At 46.8% G+C, this 20592-nt stretch overlaps 1 protein-coding gene and 1 long non-coding RNA gene across 4 annotated transcripts in view; both read right to left on the bottom strand.

Moving 5' to 3' along the window:
• LOC135823828 (uncharacterized) overlaps positions 1-3337 on the bottom strand; it is a 7385-nt gene extending 4048 nt beyond the window's left edge. The window contains exon 1 of the long non-coding RNA XR_010554771.1: positions 3079-3337. This is a non-coding gene — a long non-coding RNA (uncharacterized LOC135823828). The remainder of the gene's footprint in view (positions 1-3078) is intronic.
• A 5693-nt stretch (positions 3338-9030) lies between these two features.
• Positions 9031-20200, bottom strand: LOC135823827 (rap guanine nucleotide exchange factor 1-like). Of its 3 annotated transcripts, XM_065336680.1 has the most exons (5): positions 13186-13350; positions 11777-12429; positions 11253-11390; positions 10784-10859; positions 9031-9891 (listed from the first exon to the last, which is right to left on the bottom strand). In XM_065336680.1, exons 2-5 carry the CDS (start codon positions 11983-11985, stop codon positions 9844-9846), a joined length of 471 nt encoding a protein of 156 aa, XP_065192752.1. In that variant the 5' UTR covers positions 11986-12429; positions 13186-13350; the 3' UTR covers positions 9031-9843. The 3 variants fall into 3 exon arrangements, 1 of the variants encoding a protein (XP_065192752.1); XR_010554768.1 differs by lacking the exons at positions 9031-9891; positions 10784-10859; positions 11253-11390 and having other exon boundaries at positions 11994-12429; positions 13186-20200; XR_010554769.1 differs by lacking the exons at positions 9031-9891; positions 10784-10859; positions 11253-11390 and having other exon boundaries at positions 11994-12429; positions 13207-20200.
• Positions 20201-20592: the final 392 nt, after the last annotated feature.

The raw sequence follows: 20592 nt of genomic DNA, 5'->3' as shown, positions 1-20592 counted from the left end.
GCTCGTTCTTATAGGGTTTGAAAGTGCTACGTCACAGCCAGCCCGAATTCATGAAAACGCTGACTTTTTGATCCGCTTGGATCCAGTTTTGCATGGACCCATAAACGTTTGGATAGTCTTTATGTATTTATCTATTTACCGTGTGTCAGCGCCTTTGAAGCCATGGCCTTATATCCGAAACACCGCTGCTTTCCTAGCTATTTTAGATGGAAAATGACTCACCCACTACGCCATGACATAAAAGTCAACAGTGTCGGATCCAGCGATCTTTACATGGGGGGGGGGGGGGGGTTCCAGTATAAGTCAAAACTGAATAGCTGGTACATGTATGTGGACACGCATATGGTTGCCAGTAGTACATTTACGAAATCTAGGGGGTTCCGCGGAACCCCTCCTGGATCCGCCCCTGGTCAAAGTTCACACAGAAATTTCAATCTAAATCCACTTGGTTCACCCTTCCTGCTGGGCTGTAAGTTAGATAGTATAGTACTTATTCCTTCATTTTATAAAACATACTTCAAATGGCATTCATTTATGAAGCCCATTGCTGTATAACTGAGACTGGCTTATAATCGAATATACCTCCATGGCTATAAACATGATAAAAGTGCGGACGGTATTAAATTCAATCTCATAGAATGTGCACGCAACGCTAATGTTGTGATCAACCCCAGAGATGAGGGCGATACCCAACCATGGCAAAACAAATTTTCCTTCGCAGCATAGTGACATATGTGTGACCGGTAGTGACTGAACTGGGCCCTCCCTGTCACCATGGTCACAGGCTGTCAGCGACCCAATACTCGTACAGAACGAAAATCACACCTGCGTGCAACACGAGGGGCCTACCAACCACATGTTGTACTTCTCTACAGGCAGAGTGGATCCAAAAGTCGACATTTGTCGCTAGATGTTGACTTCTGACGTCATCAATGTCAAGCCCTATTGTCTATTGATCAACGCTCGTCGCCCTTTTTGTTCGAGATTTGGACTCAACAACCTGTATTGCACCCGCACGCCAATTCCCATAGCATTCTGACACTATATTACTGTTCCTATGTGTTTGCTAGACTTTCTGGGCACTCCTATTGGTGCCACAGACATTATTCTATTCCACATACATTATAATGAAGGTCGGCGTATGCCTTAAAGGCCACATGCAATTGGTATTCTTCAAGATATTCCTTCTAAATGTTCCGTGTCATCTCTGTTGATGGTATTCTTTCAAAAACATACACACACAGTGACGCACACACACACACACACACACACACACACACACACACACACACACACGCAGCTCCAGACTGCTGTGGCTGCCCTAGCTGAATGGGGCCAGAGCTGGAAGATCGCATTCGAGCCGACAAAGTCGCAAGTCTTCACGATTTCGCATCACCGTCAACCCTGGCCGATTCCTCCAGCCACTTTCAATGGGGTGGCCATAGAGGAAGTGGAGTAGCTGAAGTTGCTCGAAGTGCTCTTCGATCGGAGCCTGTCCTTTCGCTCACACATTCGACAGGTTGCAGTCCGTGGTCACTAACGCCTTGGCTTCATGAGGAAGGCCCTGCCAATTCTCGACAACAAGGCCAAGTATGCCGTTTATCGCGGCTTCGTCCGCCCAGTACTTGATTACTGCCCGCTTTCATGGTTGGGTGCGTCCCAGTCTACCCTGAACAAGCTGGACCAGGTACAGCACCGAGCCCTAAAGCTCATCGGCCCAGGGTCATATCTCCCAAGCCTCACTGTTCGGCGTCAAGTCGCAGCACTCACATGCTTGTACAAGCTGCATTGGATTGATGGTCCCCCAATCCTGACCACCATGACACCACCGAGGGCATTTGCTAACCAGCACCGGCGCTCCACTCGCCACCAGCAAGAGGAGCAGCGCCAGCACCAACTAGCACCGACACTGCCCGCCGGAGCGCGTAATAGTGCTCCCCGATCATTCCCCCATGCCACGATCCAAGACTGGAATCGTCTCCCATCTGCCCTGCTACGCAACCTTCCCACGCAGAAGGGAATGCAGGCATTCAAGGAAGGCGCCTACAAGTCTCTCCGCAGTCGAGACTGGCACTCAGCCACAGATGCCCTCTGAACCCTCCCTGAACACCCTCTCCGCTTGCACCCTGGCTCCCCCTTTCTCTTTACACTATCACATGTATCGTCCCAGTGTCGGCTCCAGAGCTGGGTCAGCGACCCGGTTGGAGGGTACTTGGACCCGTTTGGAAAATGAACAACGGGTCACCTGTGACCCATGTTGGGAATACACACCAGGGAGTACTATTATGTACAGAGCCTCCCTGATGTACTGTCGTGGACATGGAAATCCGGTTGCACGTCTAGCGGCCCCAGGGCGCTGGCCATGCAGCCGTGGATAAGCGGTACACACATGCATTTATGCGCTGCATCGTGCTAGTCTCATCTGATCACCATGTGCACTGGACGTGGTGGCGTTCTGTATGCGCTGAGGGTGCTGGACCGGTCAATCGACTGGTCAATCGACTGGATTTCCATGGACTGGATTTCCATGTCCGCTACAGTACACGTACATGCAGTAGCACTTGAACGTACCCGACTCTGACCCGGCTCTGACCCGGTTGGAAGACTCGTGCCAGGTACACGTGTACCTGGTTGGTTTGAAATCCTAGAGCAGACACTGCATCCTTCCATTTTCCTTCTTCTATACAAATGTACTCCCCCCTCCCCTCCCCCTGTGCCTACTTCTCCCCACTTTTTGGTGCACTGAAGTGTCGCTGAAGCCGAGACCTCAGGTCGGCGGAGATGCTCCAGTTTCACCACCATAGTTGCGTCTGCAACCAGCTCTATCATGCAGTATTCTGTTCTCGAGGCTCGTGGTTTCTCGTAAAAAAATATTAAAAAACTCACACCGATTGTCCGGTTTACTGACATAGAAAAAACACCGGTGAGCTTCATACGAAGTGCGGTAGCATTTTTGTCCCCTACAACGTGCAACGGAAAAGGTTTTACGAAACAAATGTTGCTTGTAGAGAATATTGGTACCGGTACGTGGAATTGATGGGAAATACTAGTATGCCTTTTCCTAGCTTATCTACTTACCGACTTTTAAGATGATGGCAATCGGAGACAAAGTTTCTTTTCTCCATTTCACCTGAGGTAGCTAGAAGCACATGGGTTGTGCTTACTACATACACTTACACAGTATCACATGCAGCTTTGCAAGAATGGTTTGCCACTGCGTGTCGAGAGAAGCAAGGAAAGGACAGGTCCGACCATTATCGCAAACATCGGCTCTAAAACTACGAGAACAGGCTACAAGTAAATAGTTTACTGTTACAACTCCAGCCAAGCTTCTTTCTTTTCTGTGTTCTGTTTTCTGAAGCACAGCGTGCACGGCAGGATGTGTACGCGATCGCTGCTATATGCTCTCGCTAGGTCACGCGACTCACGTGCACCAAACGGTAAACCCACCTGGCACGACGCTTATTATTATTTTATTATTATTCAAAGGATCAGTCGGGGAAGTGAACTGCCTGAAAAGAGAAAAAATGCCAGGCCCACCAGGACTCGAACCTGGGACCCTGCTTGTCATGAGCAATGCTCTGATCCTTTGAATTTGAAGTTCTCCCAATCCTTTCCAAATTATTATTATTATTATTATTTACACCTCATCAGCTCATGGCATGAGAAGAAAATCAGCCAGTACGGGAGATGTGGGTGTTAACCAACCATGGTGAATAAAAGAAGAAAAGAAGAAAAGTAATGGTCAAGACGGAGAAGCAGGTGATGGTGAATCTAGTGAGCGTCCAGGGTACTGGCATTGCGCGTAGTAGCGGGCAGCGCAAGCCAAGCAGAGTAGGCAACAAAGAGTGGAGAGCGTACAAGGGAGGACGTTTTAGCCAAGGGGAGGGCAACAGAGCATCTTGTCTGGGAGCCATCTGTGATTCGGAACCAGTTATACACGCTAAGATGAGGAGGATGTAGAGCTAGTTTAAATTTGTGAGCAAAAGTGCAAATTAATTTTTGACGGTGGGTCGACAGTGGGCAAGCATTTGCAAGGACATACAGGGAAGCAGAAGAGTAGAGAGGGGGTAGACTAAACATTGTTGATACGAAGAAGTTTTCTATGGTGGATTTCGAGACGCTCAGCGAGAATCGAGGACAAGCCACACCAGCTAGCAGCAGCGTACATGAAAAGAGGCAGGATGACTGTACAGTTTGTAAAACAAAATTTTACATTTTGACAGGAAGATGGAAACAATGGGGACGTATAACACCTAGGCTAGGGCAGAGCTTGAACGGCTGCAAAGAGCATCAATATGGTAAGACCAAGAGAGACGATCATCAAGCATCATACCCAGGTGTTTATGGTTGGAAACAACCTTTAGGGGTTCTGGGAAATCAGGATGGTGTCAAAGTGACATGGATGAGATTGGGGGAAGGAACATTATTTCGGTTTTAGTCAGGTTGGGTCTAAGTCGCCATGTTTGCATCCAGCGTAGGACACTGCATATCTGAGCCGACACTCGAGGTACAAGAGCCGCTGAGGACGAGGATGCTGAGTGACAGTGACAGTACAGGGTTGTATCATCAGCAAATAACGAGACACCTGGCCTGGGTCTATAGAGGGTAAATCATTTACGTATGCAGTGCTGCCAAATAATTTTCGCCCAAAATCGGACACCCTTCACCGCCAAGGCGCTAGGCCTAGGCTGGCCACATGGTGCGAACTTTTCTCCTCGGCAATTTTTTACAGAGAGTTCAAAATATCGCCTAAACACCATGAAAATTCGCTTCGTTGCCATGGTAACCCCGGAGTTGTCATGAATTTTGTAATGATGAGTGTGGTCGCACACTGACTCTGTACGGACTGTCAGCGTACATGCCATCCAGCCTGATCCAGACATGTTGCTTTGCACTTCCACAGCCAAGCGCTAGCCTTTTTAGAAGCAAATGTACAGTGATTTGTGCCTTCAGTTGTGCTGAAAAGTGACATTACAGGACGTCTGCATAGGAAAGTAATGATCTCCGACATTTTGGCTGCTTTTCGGACGTTTCCCTTTTCGGACCGGTTTTCGGAAGAGCCTTCAAAAATCGGACACTGTCCGAAAAATCGGACGGTTTGGCAGCACTGCGTATGCTACGAACAAAAGAGGTCCAAGTATGGAGCCTTGGGGAACTCCAGAAGACACTGGTAGGAGATCAGAGTTGATGGAGAGGGCAGAAACAAACTGTGATCGGCTACTCAGATAGGACTCCAGCCAGGACAGAGCAGGGCCAGACACACCAAAGACAATATGTAGCTTGGCAAGGAGGCCACGATGCCAGACAGTATCAAAGGCCTTTGCCAAGTCAAAGAAACAGAGAGCAATATGGTGTCGAGCATCACGAAGGGTGGCAATGTCTTGTACTAGACGAGCTAGTTGGTCAGAGGTTGAGTCGTTGCGGAGAAAGCCAATGTGGCAATACAACTGGTGGTAAAATATCTTTTCACATACTTTTGAAAGGGAGCAGAGAAGATATATTGGACGATAGTTTGAGGCTTGTAGATGGGCGTGACCTTAGCGATCTTCCAACGATCAGGAAATACGCCGGAGGAGTGGGAAAGGTTGAATATAAGGCACAGTGGGTACGCCAGAGATGGAGCCAGAACTTTGAGAACTTCATTATTTTGGTAGGGCATCAGGACCAGGGCTTTTGTTGCTTTTTACGGTCTTTTTAGGTAGCTGCGAACAGATGATGTGGTGGTATGTATAGAGCGCAGATCAGAAGACACAGTCGCAGAACGTTGCAGAGGTGGTATTGGAGAGGAATGGTCGTCTGGAATACCAGCTGATGTGAATTGCGTATTGAGAGTATTAGCTACAGACTTGGGGTCAGTCACCATCGAACCATTGGAAGCTAATAACGGAGGTATGTCTTGACGTGTACTAGTTGTCCTTTGAGTGCGAACAAAGGTATACAGGTTAGGCCTGGAAGAGGGGTGAGATAGGGTGGTAGTAAGCAAACGTAAATATGCTCGATACTTAGAACGTGACAATGACTTCACCAGATTGCGCTGTTTTTTGTATAAAGAAATAATTATTAGCATAGGTGGAGTACTTCTTACTTAAGCTGTAGAGCCAAGGGATCTTGGGGTTACGGCTGGACTGACGAGGGTGGTGGCTGCCATGTTTGGGTGTAGCGGGTCTTGCTCCATATTGTGGCACATAGAAGGAGAGAACGTCATCAAGAACTGTGGTGAACTTCTCCACAGCTTCATCAACAGTAGCGGAGGTGAATAAAAGATGCCAGTCACAGGCAAAAAGTGCAGAGTTGATGATTGACCAAGTTGTTGTGTAACGCACGCGTACTGAATATAAATCATGATTGTCAAATTCCAATTTATCGCTGACTCTGGTGTTCTCCTTCTGTTGATTACTGTTCTCTCGTTAGGGCGTCCGGTCTGTCCTCCGCTCATGATGAATGGCTTAGAAACCATGGCACCGCAGCCCTAGTTTGTATCACTATGCCATGCGTATCAGCCTCTCAGACTCTAGGCATGTTGACTTCTTCGTCCTCCTCCCTCTCTGCTTTCAACCGTGATTCAGCATGTAAAACGCCACGAGGTGCAGAAATAAAAAAAATAAAATAAAAAAAATAAACTCATCCTCAATTTTAGACTTTTTCAAACGGTTTTAACCGTTTAAACGTCAAATAAATCCTGCTGCTCCCCCCCCCCCCCCCCCCCCTCGAGGCCTCCCCATACACACGCAAATTCGCACGTGCATTTTATCTAGTTCAATAACAGCTCACCTACTAGATGTTTGCTCCAGCTCCCAAATTGTTAGATCATCGATTCTGCTTAACCAATTCTCCCCCAGTCTATTCCATGCGGTTATCCATTGTATAGCCAGTTGTAACGCGGACGTGCGAACTTTTTTTTATCCAATAGACCTGGCAGCAGCCGCAGGAGCTTTTGCGATACATGCTCATTTCGGTTCCATCTTGCCTGCGTCTACTGCACACTGGAGTAGACTATAATCTTACTGCACGTGTATTTTTCTCCTTTGTGTGCAATGCAGCCGTTGAGTGGCGATCGGTGTTGCTGGCAACAGTCATATTTTAGAATGAAGCTGCCTGAAGAGTAGATCTTTCAAGATTTTACGTATTTCCTCTTTTTCTTTTTCTCGCTATGCTCGCCGAAATTACATTTACAAGTACATGCTTATTGGCTTATGCCGACATGATACTCAAATAATAATAATAATTTAAGTTTTGAATGTGCCTTTCGTCTCACTTCTCACCTTCTCTTTCTTTCTTTCCTTTTGTTTCTCTCCCCTCTTGCATAATATTATTCCTTCGTCAACTTACCACTTACTTCGAAGTAGCTGTTACGGTTCCCACCCCTGTGATGCTACATATATTTATCCGTACTTTTCATTGGTGCTAGTTGCTTGGAATTCGAAGAGAATGCGCGAAAACTGTTTTGTGGAAAAACGTTTCTTGAGTCCTGGCCTGATGAAGAGTGTAAAATTTGTGTAAGTTTCTTGCTGTACTTTTGAAATGTGCCTACCGTAGCTGTTCATCTGATAATGAGACTCTAGTCTAGGCCAGGTGGAAAGTACCGACATTAAAGGGTACTGCAAAGATGTCTGAAAGAAAAAAAGAATTTAAAGTAATAGCTACTGTCAGGGAGTCGTCAAATACGGTATTTGACGACTCCCTGGCTACTGTAAGACCAGTAATGTTAACGAACATTTTAAAATTCTAACGATTTAACGAATTTAAAATATTCGTTAACATTTGAAGTCGTCATGTACTGAAACGATGTGTACGTGTACAGTCATTTGCCAGTTTTGAGACAGAATTCGTTAGAATTTCACCTCGTTAACCCACAAAAATCCAGAGATGGTAAAATAATTATTAGCGTTAAAATACCTGGTCTTACAGTAGTCACTACCACTGTTGGCTCAATCTCCGGACATCTAGCTGTTCCGACAGCGAAATTCAGAGTACGTGACCGGCCTATCGGACCGATCATGATGCAGTCCAGACCAACTCGTGCATCAATAACCTGGCTACCGGTATAACGATAATGTTCTTACTACAGTCAACTTCGCCAATAACGACATTCGGCGGGGCATCAGAAAAGTGTCCTTATTCGCGAAGTGTCCTTATAACCGAAGTCCCATTTGAATGTATGGGAACCCATAATTATTTTGTATAGTATGATATGCATATCAAAATCAAGCTCTTTTCTTGCTCTATGTCAATGTGTACTTTATTTTCATATTGCAGTTGAAAGGAACTAAAAATTCAATATGCAAGGGAAATCAATTGAAAAATATGCCTTTTTGAGCCATCTACAGGGCTAGAGATATGTACATGTATGATGATTACTGTACAATCATGTACAACTACATGTACATTGTATACATATAGGTGTGCTGGTAAATCCAACAATTTTGAAGCCAACATAAAAAAAGGAAGAAAAAGCCCCCCCCCCTTGGCTGCATTTTCTGGCATGTGTGCAATAATATCCATCACCATGTACCAGTGCACCATAGGTTCTGGTACTTCTGCATGACAGGTACATGTACTTGACTGACAGGTACTTGAAATAGCTGTCAAAAGCCCAGAAAGTCGTTATTCAAGCAGTGAATATGACCACGGGGCACTAAAAGCATGTCGCTATACGCGAATTGTCGTTATTCAGATAGTCGTTATATCCGAAGTTAAATGTATACAGTTAGATGGGACTTTGCTCTGGGCATGGAAATTCGGTCGTTATTCGCGAATTGTCGTTATATCCGCAGTCGTTATTAGCGAAGTTGACTGTACTAAGAATCGAACATGATTTGCAGAATGCATGGTTGAAAAAGCCATAATGATACAGGTTTCCAAGCATGCAGGGCTTGAATCTGGTGCCCCCTCTGTGTCTCAGACTCTCAGCCATGGTATTGGCCAAACCCACATATCCCTGTGTCCCTGGCAAGTGCCCCCGCATATCCCGCACACTGGAGCTACGGCTCGGAGGCAGCAACACCGCAATACATAGTCACCAGGAAATCCAGTAGTTGCACGTAACAATCATAGCACATAGTTATACGTTCAGACTAAGGAGCTCAGTTCATCAAGACACAGTACCAACACGCTTGTTCCAATACTCATGATAATATCCACGCAGGCAGCAACCTGGCTACAACCAAGGGTGTTGTTTAGCAGCAGAATGTAGAGATATGCCAACAGCTTCCGTGCATGTCTCAAATAAACTCTTTGACTTGTTGACATCAACAGCGATTCGTGAGATGGTGTTAATTAGTGGGCCGGTGGCTAGAAATTGTTATGTATTCTCGACAAGCAATTTTTTCAGACGCTACTCCATGATGATGACATAAGAACACAGAGCCCGGAACCGACAGATCCAGGCAGCCAAGATAGTCGTAGATTGGAAATACAAATGCGCTCATATAGAAAATAATATGCCAGACTTCAAAATATAATCAATTGCAGGCAGACTGTTCAGCATTTCGGTGGCAATAATCAAACTTTCTACTCTGCACTTTTTTGCAGGCAGTAAAGAATGGCCTGTTTCAAAGACCGGTTTTTAATTCAACACATGTTTTTTCCCCGACCATTGGATTCGGCTGATTGATCGATCTGCACACACTAGAATTGAAGGAGAAGCTTGAATTGTCATGTTTCGGATGAAGAAACAAATAAATTCCTCTGGGTACATTCTGCCAGAATGCCTTCAGCACAGGGATGAGCAGTTCTGGGTGATTCGTGTTGTGTGACGAGAACATTTCTTGTGGTACTTGTGCTGTGGCGAGGCGGGGCCAATCCGTGTGCAAACTACAGAGTCCCGCTGAATGCTGACAGTTAAGACGGAGCTCGGGGCTTCAGCAGCATAGAGCGTTCCCATAGTTCCTGTGAAGTGACAAAAGGCGGACAGAATACCGCAATTCCATCAAAGCCAAGACCATGACTGTGTGAGAATATTGGTTTTTCGAAAAATTCTGTAATACGATCTCCATGAATCAAGGTTCTAAGCAAACGTCTACAGTCTTGAGACAAACCTTTCCCTCAACAAATAAAGGTTCGAAGAATTCTTTACAGGATTTAGCCTTCTGTATCCTTTCCATGAACCAATGGATAAAAATGGCAAAAATCACTTCCCCCCCCCCCCCCCCCACACACACACACACAAATACAGGCTCAGAAAGAGAAGGGTGCGTAACTCTCCATCACTCTATTATCAGTACTGGTATTTGTAATGAGTCTGATTCAGTACACATCACATGCACATATGGCGCGCAAGTGAGCAAACAAAAAAAGCAGTAAATAAATAAGCGACGTGGAGACAATAATTTAATGATAGCAATGAATAATATTATTAGTTCCGCGAAGCACTTTGCTGCATTTTGGTAGACCCTTCAGGCTGGCAACCCCGCATGTAGCACACTGCACTGGAGCTGAACCGCGCCGCAGCACCACTAGCAGCAGCATTAACACTACGGTGCACACTAGACGTGTGTGTGTGTGCATCGGCTACGAAACACCGCAGTTCAGTTCTAGTACACATAAGCGCTACATGCACATGTACATGGATCCTGCACGCTAACCACCTAACACGACAACGATACGTGGCCAGCATACATGCAACATGTATGTACACTTGTGTACATGATACAACCCTCTTTCGAATCAAACCGGACCTTTGATGGAAATTCAGGCGCACCACCCCCCCCCCCCCCCCCCTCACAAACCTCCCACTTTTTGTTTCACCTGACCAAACCAAACGCTCATGAACGCAGCATACCTCTTCTCCCAGATGGCTGCTGCATCCATTGAAGTACTGAATGATATCCTCGTCGCGCTTCGTACTTTCATACCCGCTGTGCGGTGGAGCAGTGGAGAAATAAAGGAATAAACAGTGAGGAAACGGATAGGTGAGGGACAAACAACGAGTCAGAGAGCGAGATATGATATTTCAGATAGAAAAACTCTGCCCAAAACTGCACGTGGTACTATTTGGGTGACCAAACTTTTAGCTCCGCTAACGCTGTCCAATCCCGGCACTGAAATTGAGACCCGTTGACCTCGGATCAGCAGAACGGCAGAAACACCTACGACTTCACAGCAACCATTTACACGTAACACCTGATACTGAATCTTCTTGGAGCACACACGCATGTCAACTAGGTATGTAGCATTCAATACCCTCCACCTGGTAACCACCAACACCAAATGTAACGTCCAGAAAAGAACACGTTCCCAATGAATCTTACTGTTGTTGATACTGCTTGATCTTGCACATGACCTTGAACTGACGCCAGCGCTTGGCAAAGTTGACACAGTCCTTGTTATCGTCGAGCATGTTAGTGTTGCCGATGTTGATGAAGGTCAAGTCTTGCAGATACAAACCCCTGAACAAGTAGATGAAGAAAGGAAAATAGTAAACAGAGGACAAGGCGTTTCTCGTGTTCATCCATCTTGGTATCAATACACTATGCATGTATTCACGTACGCACACGCACGCACGCATGCACACACGTACGTATGTAAGTGCGCACGCACACACACACAAATACACACACACACACACACAAACACACACACACACACACATATCCGCACAGGTTCGCGGAGAACAACGATGCAGGAGTAGGCTTTACTCGAAAATGCTGAAAATGAACCGGAATTACATGTATATCCTGAGCTACATATACTTTGAGTGCAAACATGTTTTGAAATTCGGAGATCTGTGCACGCTAGGCATAACATAAGCAGTTGAACATCTAAATTATCATACAGGTAAGGGATGCATGGCGATCCTGAAGCAGCCAGCCCATCTCGGTAGTTCTTGAAGCCGTTCATGTTGTCAATGATCTTGCGTGGCTCCTCCGAGCTGGTCCGCTGGTCAGCTACTATGTTGGTACTGCTGTCAGATTTCTGTTGAGATTCAGGGCAGATCGTGACATGATGGTGACTCTGATTGGTGACCCATGCGAGAACACACATTACACTTGCGGGTGGCCTTGCACTGAGTTGACCGGCGCCCTGTGCGCAAACACACAAAGCAACGCTTCTGTTCCATCAGTTATTCTTTCCGCTGTGCTACTGTTGTGTATTTCGCGCAGCTCTTGTCCAGGTGAGATCCGCCGCAGAATGCACACCCTCTCATACTGCTGGCATTCCAGTTACCATCAGACCGCTTTCTTCTCGTGAACTTGCATGCGCCTGTCACCAGTGCACCTGCATAATAGTGAGTGACATCTTCTGCTGTAGTACCGCCTGTGTTTGTGCGGCGCAGAAAGGCGTCTTGCATGATAACATAACGCTTCAGTGCTGTTCTGAAGTCGTTCAGTTTCCATTGTGTCCCTGCATCTGAAAAGCCTCTCGATTCGTCCAGTTGAATCAGCGTTCGGCATGATCCGTATCTTGGTCACAGCACCATGTGACGATCTGGTGACATCAGACGGATATAATACACAAGAGACAATAATTGCGATATTTCTACGTTGTGTTTACTTCAGATACATAATCTAAATAAAAGGGGGTTTGTCAACCAACAACCGCTCTATTTAGTTGCTATTCACTCTTTAGATGAAAATTCTTTTATTAATTATGTCGAAAAATTATGCGGTTGTCAGTTGACAACCACCCTTTTACTTACAATGCAGTTGCGTGATGTCCACCACTTTCTGTACATAATCTAAGAGTCCTAAAACAGCCACTGACTTCCAACTACCAAGGGAAAGCAAGCCCAAGCGCAGGAGAACCGTGCGCGCGGGTACGTGACATAATAATTATCGTAGTAGAGCTGGCAGGCAAGGCATGATCAGGGGTTCAGGCCCTGCCTGTAAGCGCTCTGATAGGCTCAAACCCTGGCAACAATCACGTGACATGTCTGAAAGTACAAGTAGTTGCGATTTATGCTGAAGTTCAAACTGACGGAACACGTGCAGCGCTACACCATGAACCGTGTGGAAACAAAAAGAAGTAGAGGAGACACGGGATAACAGACATGAACTCAGGGTCAAACTGATAACTGTGAAACGTGAATGCATGCAGTATATGGAGACAAAACAAAGTCACAGAATTCAGAACGTAACAAGTACTACACACTAACCTCGTACATGAGAATGTCACGACACCATTTGAATTAGCTCTTACACCCCACTTATGTTTCAGTCAGTAAGAGTACACATACGTACTTACGTTGACTCTATTTTATCTTACTTGTCCAACACCATCGTTGTGAGCCTTCGGCACTTGGGAATACACAGGACAGATAAGATAGCAGCAAGAGCATCTCCCCGCTCTGTGAACCACATACCATGCTTGATGTTTCAAGCACCATCGGCGCAGGCTGTGGTGGCATAAATACAGTTTGAATTTCCCGGCCTGATTGCCACTCACAAAATACTGAGTCGAGAGAGCTCTACAATTGTAGCTCTATCATTACTGGATTAATTGTTACTGACATTAGACACAGAGCAACAAGGATTGGACTTGATCGTCGTCAGACGTACCATTAGGATAAGAAAACTGAAACTCCTCGAGTGTAGTCAGCAAGCAAAAAGATGATCGCCAAAGGATCAAAGCATGCGCATGAAAAACTGCCAGCACTGCACATCGCCATGGCAAATATGGCGATAGACAAAAAAAGGAGAAAAGTTACGTGAAACATTCAAACTGAGTTATTTTAGCATTCGCGAATGTTACTTAATATCGAATTCGCGACACTCCCGAGACAGCAAGAGAGAAAAAATGTGGTGAATGCAACAAAGGTAGAAAATGAAAGAAAGAAATTCTAAATTGTGCTGAGGCAAAGCGGTTGTAACTGAAAACTTTGCGAGTACTGACACTGAGTCCAAGTGACTTGGGACTGAAGTTACTTATCGAAGTGTAGGCAAGTACACCTGAAAACTGAGAACTAGGCTGAGCTGCTTGAAGGCAGCGTAAGAACGAAAGAAGAAAAAACTGAATTTGAGCGAACACACAGCCGCTGAAACTGTAGGCAGTACAGTTGACAATAGTCTGACTAAGACCTAGACTGAAATAGCCATAATATAAAGGGGATCGGAAGCTACACTGACGTAGCATGAGCTGAAAGCAGTAAGACTGAAATACTGCGACTGAGAATCCGACTGAAATAGCAAGAATACATGGAAGAGCTGAAAGCAGTATGACTGAAATACTGCAACTGAGAATCTGACTGAAATAGCAAAGAATACATGGGAGAGCTGAAAGCAGTATGACTGAAATACTGCGACTGAGAATCTGACTGAAATAGCAATACATGGGAGAGCAGAAAGCAGTATGACTGAAATACTGCGACTGAGAATCTGACTGAAATAGCAAGAATACATGGGAGAGCTGAAAGCAAACGGATTGTCTGAGATTGGTTCTCAGCTTGACATATTGCAAGAAATCATCCGTGTTATTGTAACCTGACTCGAACGAGTGGTGTTTACACAAGATTGGAGTCTCTCAGAGCGACCGTTTGACGCCGGCTCTGTGTTGCAGTTCTGCGCTGCGGTCTGGTATTAATGGTGGACGCTACATCAACAGCAGGTGTATGCACATCTTGAGATGGTACTGGGGTTGGTGAAGGTACATCCTCACATGTTACATCCACACTATCGGGTAACTCACATTCTAGTGGATACAGGGTACTAACTGGGCGCTGCAACGACTTGCCTGTAGTGGTCCTGAGTGTCACAGACCTAGTGACGTTGTCCTTCCCCGTGTGGATGGTTTGGACTACGCCTAGCTTCCACGTGCCGCGTGGTTGGCTGTCACCCATGAGGACCGGCTGTCCGACTCTGGGTACGTAGGTTTCTGTGCCTCGCTTGTGGCGTCCAGCACTGGTGCGCTCTCTGAGACTTAGCAGGTAGTCCCGTTGCCAAGTTGTCCAGAAGTCCTTGACGAGGGCTTGGCCTTTCTTCCACCCCTGTAACAAAGAAGAGGCAGAAGAAAGGCGACACAAAAAGTCTGGGTAGATATTCTGTTCATCAATTAACTCAGGAAACATTAAATTAGGTTTTAAAGATAGAAAGTGGGAAGGTGTGATCACATCAGTGCTAGCCATAGGTGTGTCTCCCCCCACGTAAACGAGAGGCCGACTGTTAACTGCGGCCTCCGCTTCAGTAAGAAATGTCCGCAACTGGTCTGGGGTCAGGTGGGCTGATCTGACAGTCTTGCGGAGAGCGCGTTTCACAAGCCCTACCATTCGCTCATAAATTCCACCCATCCAAGGGGCGTGCTGCACACTAAAGTGCCAGTCGGTGCCGCGTGCCGTGATGGTGTCGGCTACTGCTGGGTCGCTGATCACCTCCTTCCAAGCCTTGTCGAGGGTTGTCTTCGTCATTTTAAACTGTGGCGCGTTGTCTGACCACATCGCTCTGGGCACACCTCTACGTGATACGAAACGGCGGAAGGCTAGTAGAAATTGCTCTGAAGACATATCCGTGACAAGCTCGAGATGGACTGCGCGTGTTGATAGGCATGTGAAGAGGGCTACCCAAACCTTTACCGATGCTTCAGCTGTCTTCGCGAAGAGAGGACCAAAGTAGTCGACGCCGGTGTATAGGAATGCTTCTGCTACGTTGACTCTTTCCGGTGGTAATGGAGCCATTGCTGGCATGTCAAACGGACCACCTTCAGCTCGACGGCATGTGATGCACTTTTTTAGGATGGTCTTTACGGTACTGCGGCCTTTAGGGATCCAGTACTTCTCCCTTATACTAGCAAGAGTATGCGACACTCCAGGATGCATGAGGATGCGGTGATGCTCTTCGACGAGCAGGCGTGTTACAGCTGAGTTATGAGGCAAGAAAATGGGGAACTTAGAGCTAGGTGGAAGGTTCGCATGTTCAAGTCTTCCACGGCTTCGGATGAGTCCTCTGTCGTCGATGTAGAGACGAAGAGACTGTACGGTGTTGTTCTTCCTTTGTTCCCGGATGGCTGATACTACGTCGGTACAGTGGTTTCTCTGGGATGACTGCAGCCACAGGTTGCGTGCACTACACAGTTCGGAAACAGTGAGCTGATCTTTAAGTTTCTTGGTTGCTGATTTTCTGCAGTTTCGGATGAAACGCTGAGCCCATGCTGTGACACGCACAAGTCGACCCATTGTTGAGAAGTCCGACGCGCTTAGATCAAATGGTTCCGAAGGATCTTCCCCAACAACAAGAGAGACAGCTTCAATAGGATCACTACACCCTTTTTTTTGAGCGGATGTAATGAAACCGAGGGTGGACTAACTCCTTTTTTTTTGGACGGAGACCTCGATTCTTCCGTATTGGGCTGTTCAGGTTCTGGAACGAGTGGGTTCTGCAACCACTCTGGGCCGTGCCACCAGATGGACTCTTCGGAGAGGTGAGAAGATGTTCCTCGCGACGGGAGATCAGCTGGATTGTCTCGCGAAGGAACGTAGCGGTACTCGGCTTCAGATTTACGTATCCGAGCGACTCGACGCTGGACAAAGGAAGGTAAGTCCTTGCGACTGTTGATCCATCCTAGCACACATGTAGAATCGGACCATAGAATAATGTGATCAAGATTAATCGGGAGCTGCTTTTTCAAGAAGGCGATGAGATCAGCACCAAGTGCTGCTGCCATGAGTTCCAACTTTGGGATGGTTAACTTCGGAGAGGGCTTGAGCGGAGCTAACTTAGATCTACTAAGAATGAGGTGCGATTCAGTAGCAGATCCGGACGATGATGACAAGTATGCAACTGCAGCATAGGCAGTTTGCGAAGCATCGCAGAAGACATGAAGTGTGTGTTGGTCGGCTTCTGGAATGCAGCATGGACGTGGGATGCTGTGATTTGTAGCATCGTCGAGTTCTGCAGCGAGAGTTTTCCACGTGTGGAGAATAGAAACTGGGAGTGCTTCGTCCCATTGGAGCTTCTGCCGCCACACTTCCTGTAAGAGTAGCTTGGCCTTCACGACGATGGGCGAATGGATGCCAAGTGGATCGAAGAACTGAGCTACGGCCTGAAGTAACTCGCGCTTGGTTCGGACTAGTGTGTCCGACGCTGATGTGTTTGCTACTTTGAGGTGATCAGTAACAGTGTGCCAATCTAGCCCAAGGACCTTCTGGTGTTCGCCAGACGCACGATCTGATTCTGGGATGCTCTCTATGAGGGCTGCTGAGTTAGAGGACCACTGTCTGAGGTTCATGGAGGCATCGGCGAAGACTGACTTGGCGTGATGGTAGAGGTTGATACCAGTCGAGACGGAGTCTACACCAAGAAGGACGTTGTCAACATACGTATTCTGCATGATGTTGGATGCCTCTGGGCTACCGGATGATTCAAGGTGGTGTTGGATGGTAGCTCCGAGCAAGAAAGGGCTCGAGATAACTCCGAATGGTACTCGACAAAAGCGATACGTGATGATGTTTCCTCCAGCGGGTGGCTGGAAAGGATCTCGAACCCATAGGAATCTCGTGACGTCTCGATCTTCGTTAGCGAGTGAAAGTTGGAGAAATGCTTTCTCTACATCACTAGAGACAGCGATGGGTTCAAGGCGGAACCTCAAAAGAACGCCGGCGAGATCTGGTAACAGTACTGGACCGCGGTGAAGACATTCATTTAGTGATGGATTGTTCGGAGACGACTTCGCGGAAGCGTCGTATACAAGACGGAGCTTTGTCGTAGTGCTATCCTTTGCGACGCAGTGATGCGGCAAGTAATGGGTGAGAAACTGGCTTCCTTGACTGTCGACTTCCTCGATTACACCTAGCTTTAGCTGTTCCGCAAGGATGTCATTGTAGGCTCGAAGCTTCGACGGTTCCTGCCTGAGACGGTTGAGTAGTGAGTTCAGGCGACCGTATGCAAGACCGAAGTTGTTCGGTAGTGGAGGCGAGTTAGAGCGCCAAGGCCACTTGACGACATACCTTCCGTTGTTGTCTTGAGTGATACTATCTTCAAAAGCATGCATGGCTTCAGTGTCGCTAGTTGAAGCATTTACTGTGGTTGTGTCGTCTTCTATAGCCCAAAATCGCTGGAGTGGATCAGGCGTTTCGCTATCCACGAACAGGGTTTGGGCCTCGCTGCACTTCTCTGATGACTTGCCTGCGAGGATGTAGCCTAGCTTTGAATTGAGGAGAATGAGTCCATCGGAGAAGGTTACTCGGTCACTAAGGAGAATGTCATAGTAGTAATCTCCTCCTATCAGTATATCAATGCTGACACGTTCTTCTGACTCACACAACGGTTCAGCTAGACGGAAGCCTGCTAGTTCAGGGCGGTTCTTCGCGACTACCGGCACTTTCAAAATCGGGCTGGAAATGACCGGTACAACATTTAGTGACAGTGGCATTTTCGATCCATCTGCTATCTTGATAAGTACTTCCGTGGCATCTAGACACTGAATTCTTCTGTCGGAGCTACCGAAGCCTGATGTCGCTAAGGTGTCCTTGCGGATCGTCGGTGAGCTAAGAATGTCACGTGCCTTAGATGTGATGAATGACCTAGTTGCGCCAGTGTCAAAAAGAATCCGTACTTCACACTGTCCGGTTCCATGATGTGCTGTAGTGACTGCCGTCTGCATGAAAGTGTGCTCGCCTAGTGCTATTAAAGTATGCTGTGGAGCGTACGCCTCGGCATCAGCATTCAGAGTGGATGCGCTTGTTGCAAACTTTTGCGGACACAGGCTACGGTGATGGGGTTGTCTGCAATGATAGCAAAGACGAGAAATAGAGCACGCTCGCGCTGGGTGTCCCTTTCGGAGGCACCGGAAACACTGGTCATTCAGCTTGGCTTTTCGACTATCGACAGACGTGTATGTACTGCATTCGTCAGAAAAGTGTTTGCCTTGACAAAAGTGACACCGTGGTTGCCGTTCGGTGGGACGTGAATTGCCTAACAAAACAGCAGCAGACTGATTTGCCGTTGATCTCGGTTTGTGTTCCGTATGTTTCGGCGGATTTGGTGTGGCCAGTGAGGACTGTGCCTCTGCTGCTTCTTTGGCCATGAGATATTCCTGAATTGCTTTGCGGAGATCTTTCACCGACCAGTGAACTTTAACTTTCTTCAACTCCAACTGGAGAACAACATGCTGGGGAAGCTTTGACAATATCATCGATACAAATACACTTTGGTTGATATCCTGTCCACATGCTTGCAAGGAGCGTAACTGCTCTTCAACTTGGTCGTAGAATGACCTGATGGACTGGGTTTTGTTTGAACAAGCAGGGATACCCATGAGTGCAGTGTAACGAGCATGAATGACCCGTTCAGTATTACCAAATCTTTCTTGTAAGATATCGACAACAGGTTGGTAGTTTGTATCCGTACATAGGAAACCAGACACTGCGTCTAGTGCATCCCCCCTGAGGCAAGACTTGAGATACGTGAGCTTTTCGGCATTAGATAACAGTGAGTTATTATCAACACAAGAACGGAACATATCTGAGAATTCAGCATACTTCATGACATTCCCATCAAACGTAGGCAATGAAAGTTTCGGTAACGAAACATTGGCTGTGGTCTTAGAATTAGTACTGGTACTTGGACCTGATTGCTGTTGTTGCTGACTGGTCTGGACCTTTATCAAAGATTCCATGGTGCTAATGAGTGCTGCTGTGGCAGCATCCTGCGAGGGTACTTGCTGTTGTACATTTTGAGTTGAGGGGCGTCTGCTCTCCAAGTACGAGAGGGTAGCATTCAAAGAGAGGACTCGTCTCTCAAGTTGGACAAATTGGTCTAGGTGCCAGTCAACAGCAGCCTCAACGTCTTCCGCAGGGTTTGACAGACTATCCCCAAATGATTCACACACCTTCCCATAAGAAGAGACAGAGGTACGAAATTCAATCAAAAAAGGACTTAGCTTTGCTATGGCGTCTTCCAGTTGATCGTTGGGAGTTGTTCGGTACGCTGAGAATTCATCTGACTTCTCAAGGTCCTTTTCCAGGTCAGCATGTTTTCTGTCCAATAACTTCTTGTCAGTTCTCTGCTTCGGAGAAAGTCTCGAAGTAACAGCCGGGGAGCTCATGGCTCTAAATTATCAAATCCCGGGTTTCGGCACCAGTTTGTGGTGGCATAAATACAGTTTGAATTTCCCGGCCTGATTGCCACTCACAAAATACTGAGTCGAGAGAGCTCTACAATTGTAGCTCTATCATTACTGGATTAATTGTTACTGACATTAGACACAGAGCAACAAGGATTGGACTTGATCGTCGTCAGACGTACCATTAGGATAAGAAAACTGAAACTCCTCGAGTGTAGTCAGCAAGCAAAAAGATGATCGCCAAAGGATCAAAGCATGCGCATGAAAAACTGCCAGCACTGCACATCGCCATGGCAAATATGGCGATAGACAAAAAAAGGAGAAAAGTTACGTGAAACATTCAAACTGAGTTATTTTAGCATTCGCGAATGTTACGTAATATCGAATTCGCGACACAGGCCACGTTTTTCGGCACCGACGATTTGTTCGTCCACGTCACCAAAAGTCGAAACAAATGTAACAAAAAAAAATTGTTTCTCACTTGAAGTTGAACACTCCGTAGAGCTGCCGCTGTTGTGCCAAGGCCCATTGGCGCATGGTGTCCTGGAGATGTCCTAGATAGGACATCACGGAGCCCAGCATGCCCCAGCATACATACTA

The sequence above is a fragment of the Sycon ciliatum genome, chromosome 8 (genome assembly GCF_964019385.1).
Source record: "Sycon ciliatum chromosome 8, ocSycCili1.1, whole genome shotgun sequence".
Lineage (NCBI taxonomy): Eukaryota > Metazoa > Porifera > Calcarea > Leucosolenida > Sycettidae > Sycon > Sycon ciliatum.
This window is presented reverse-complemented; position numbering and strand designations above follow the sequence as displayed.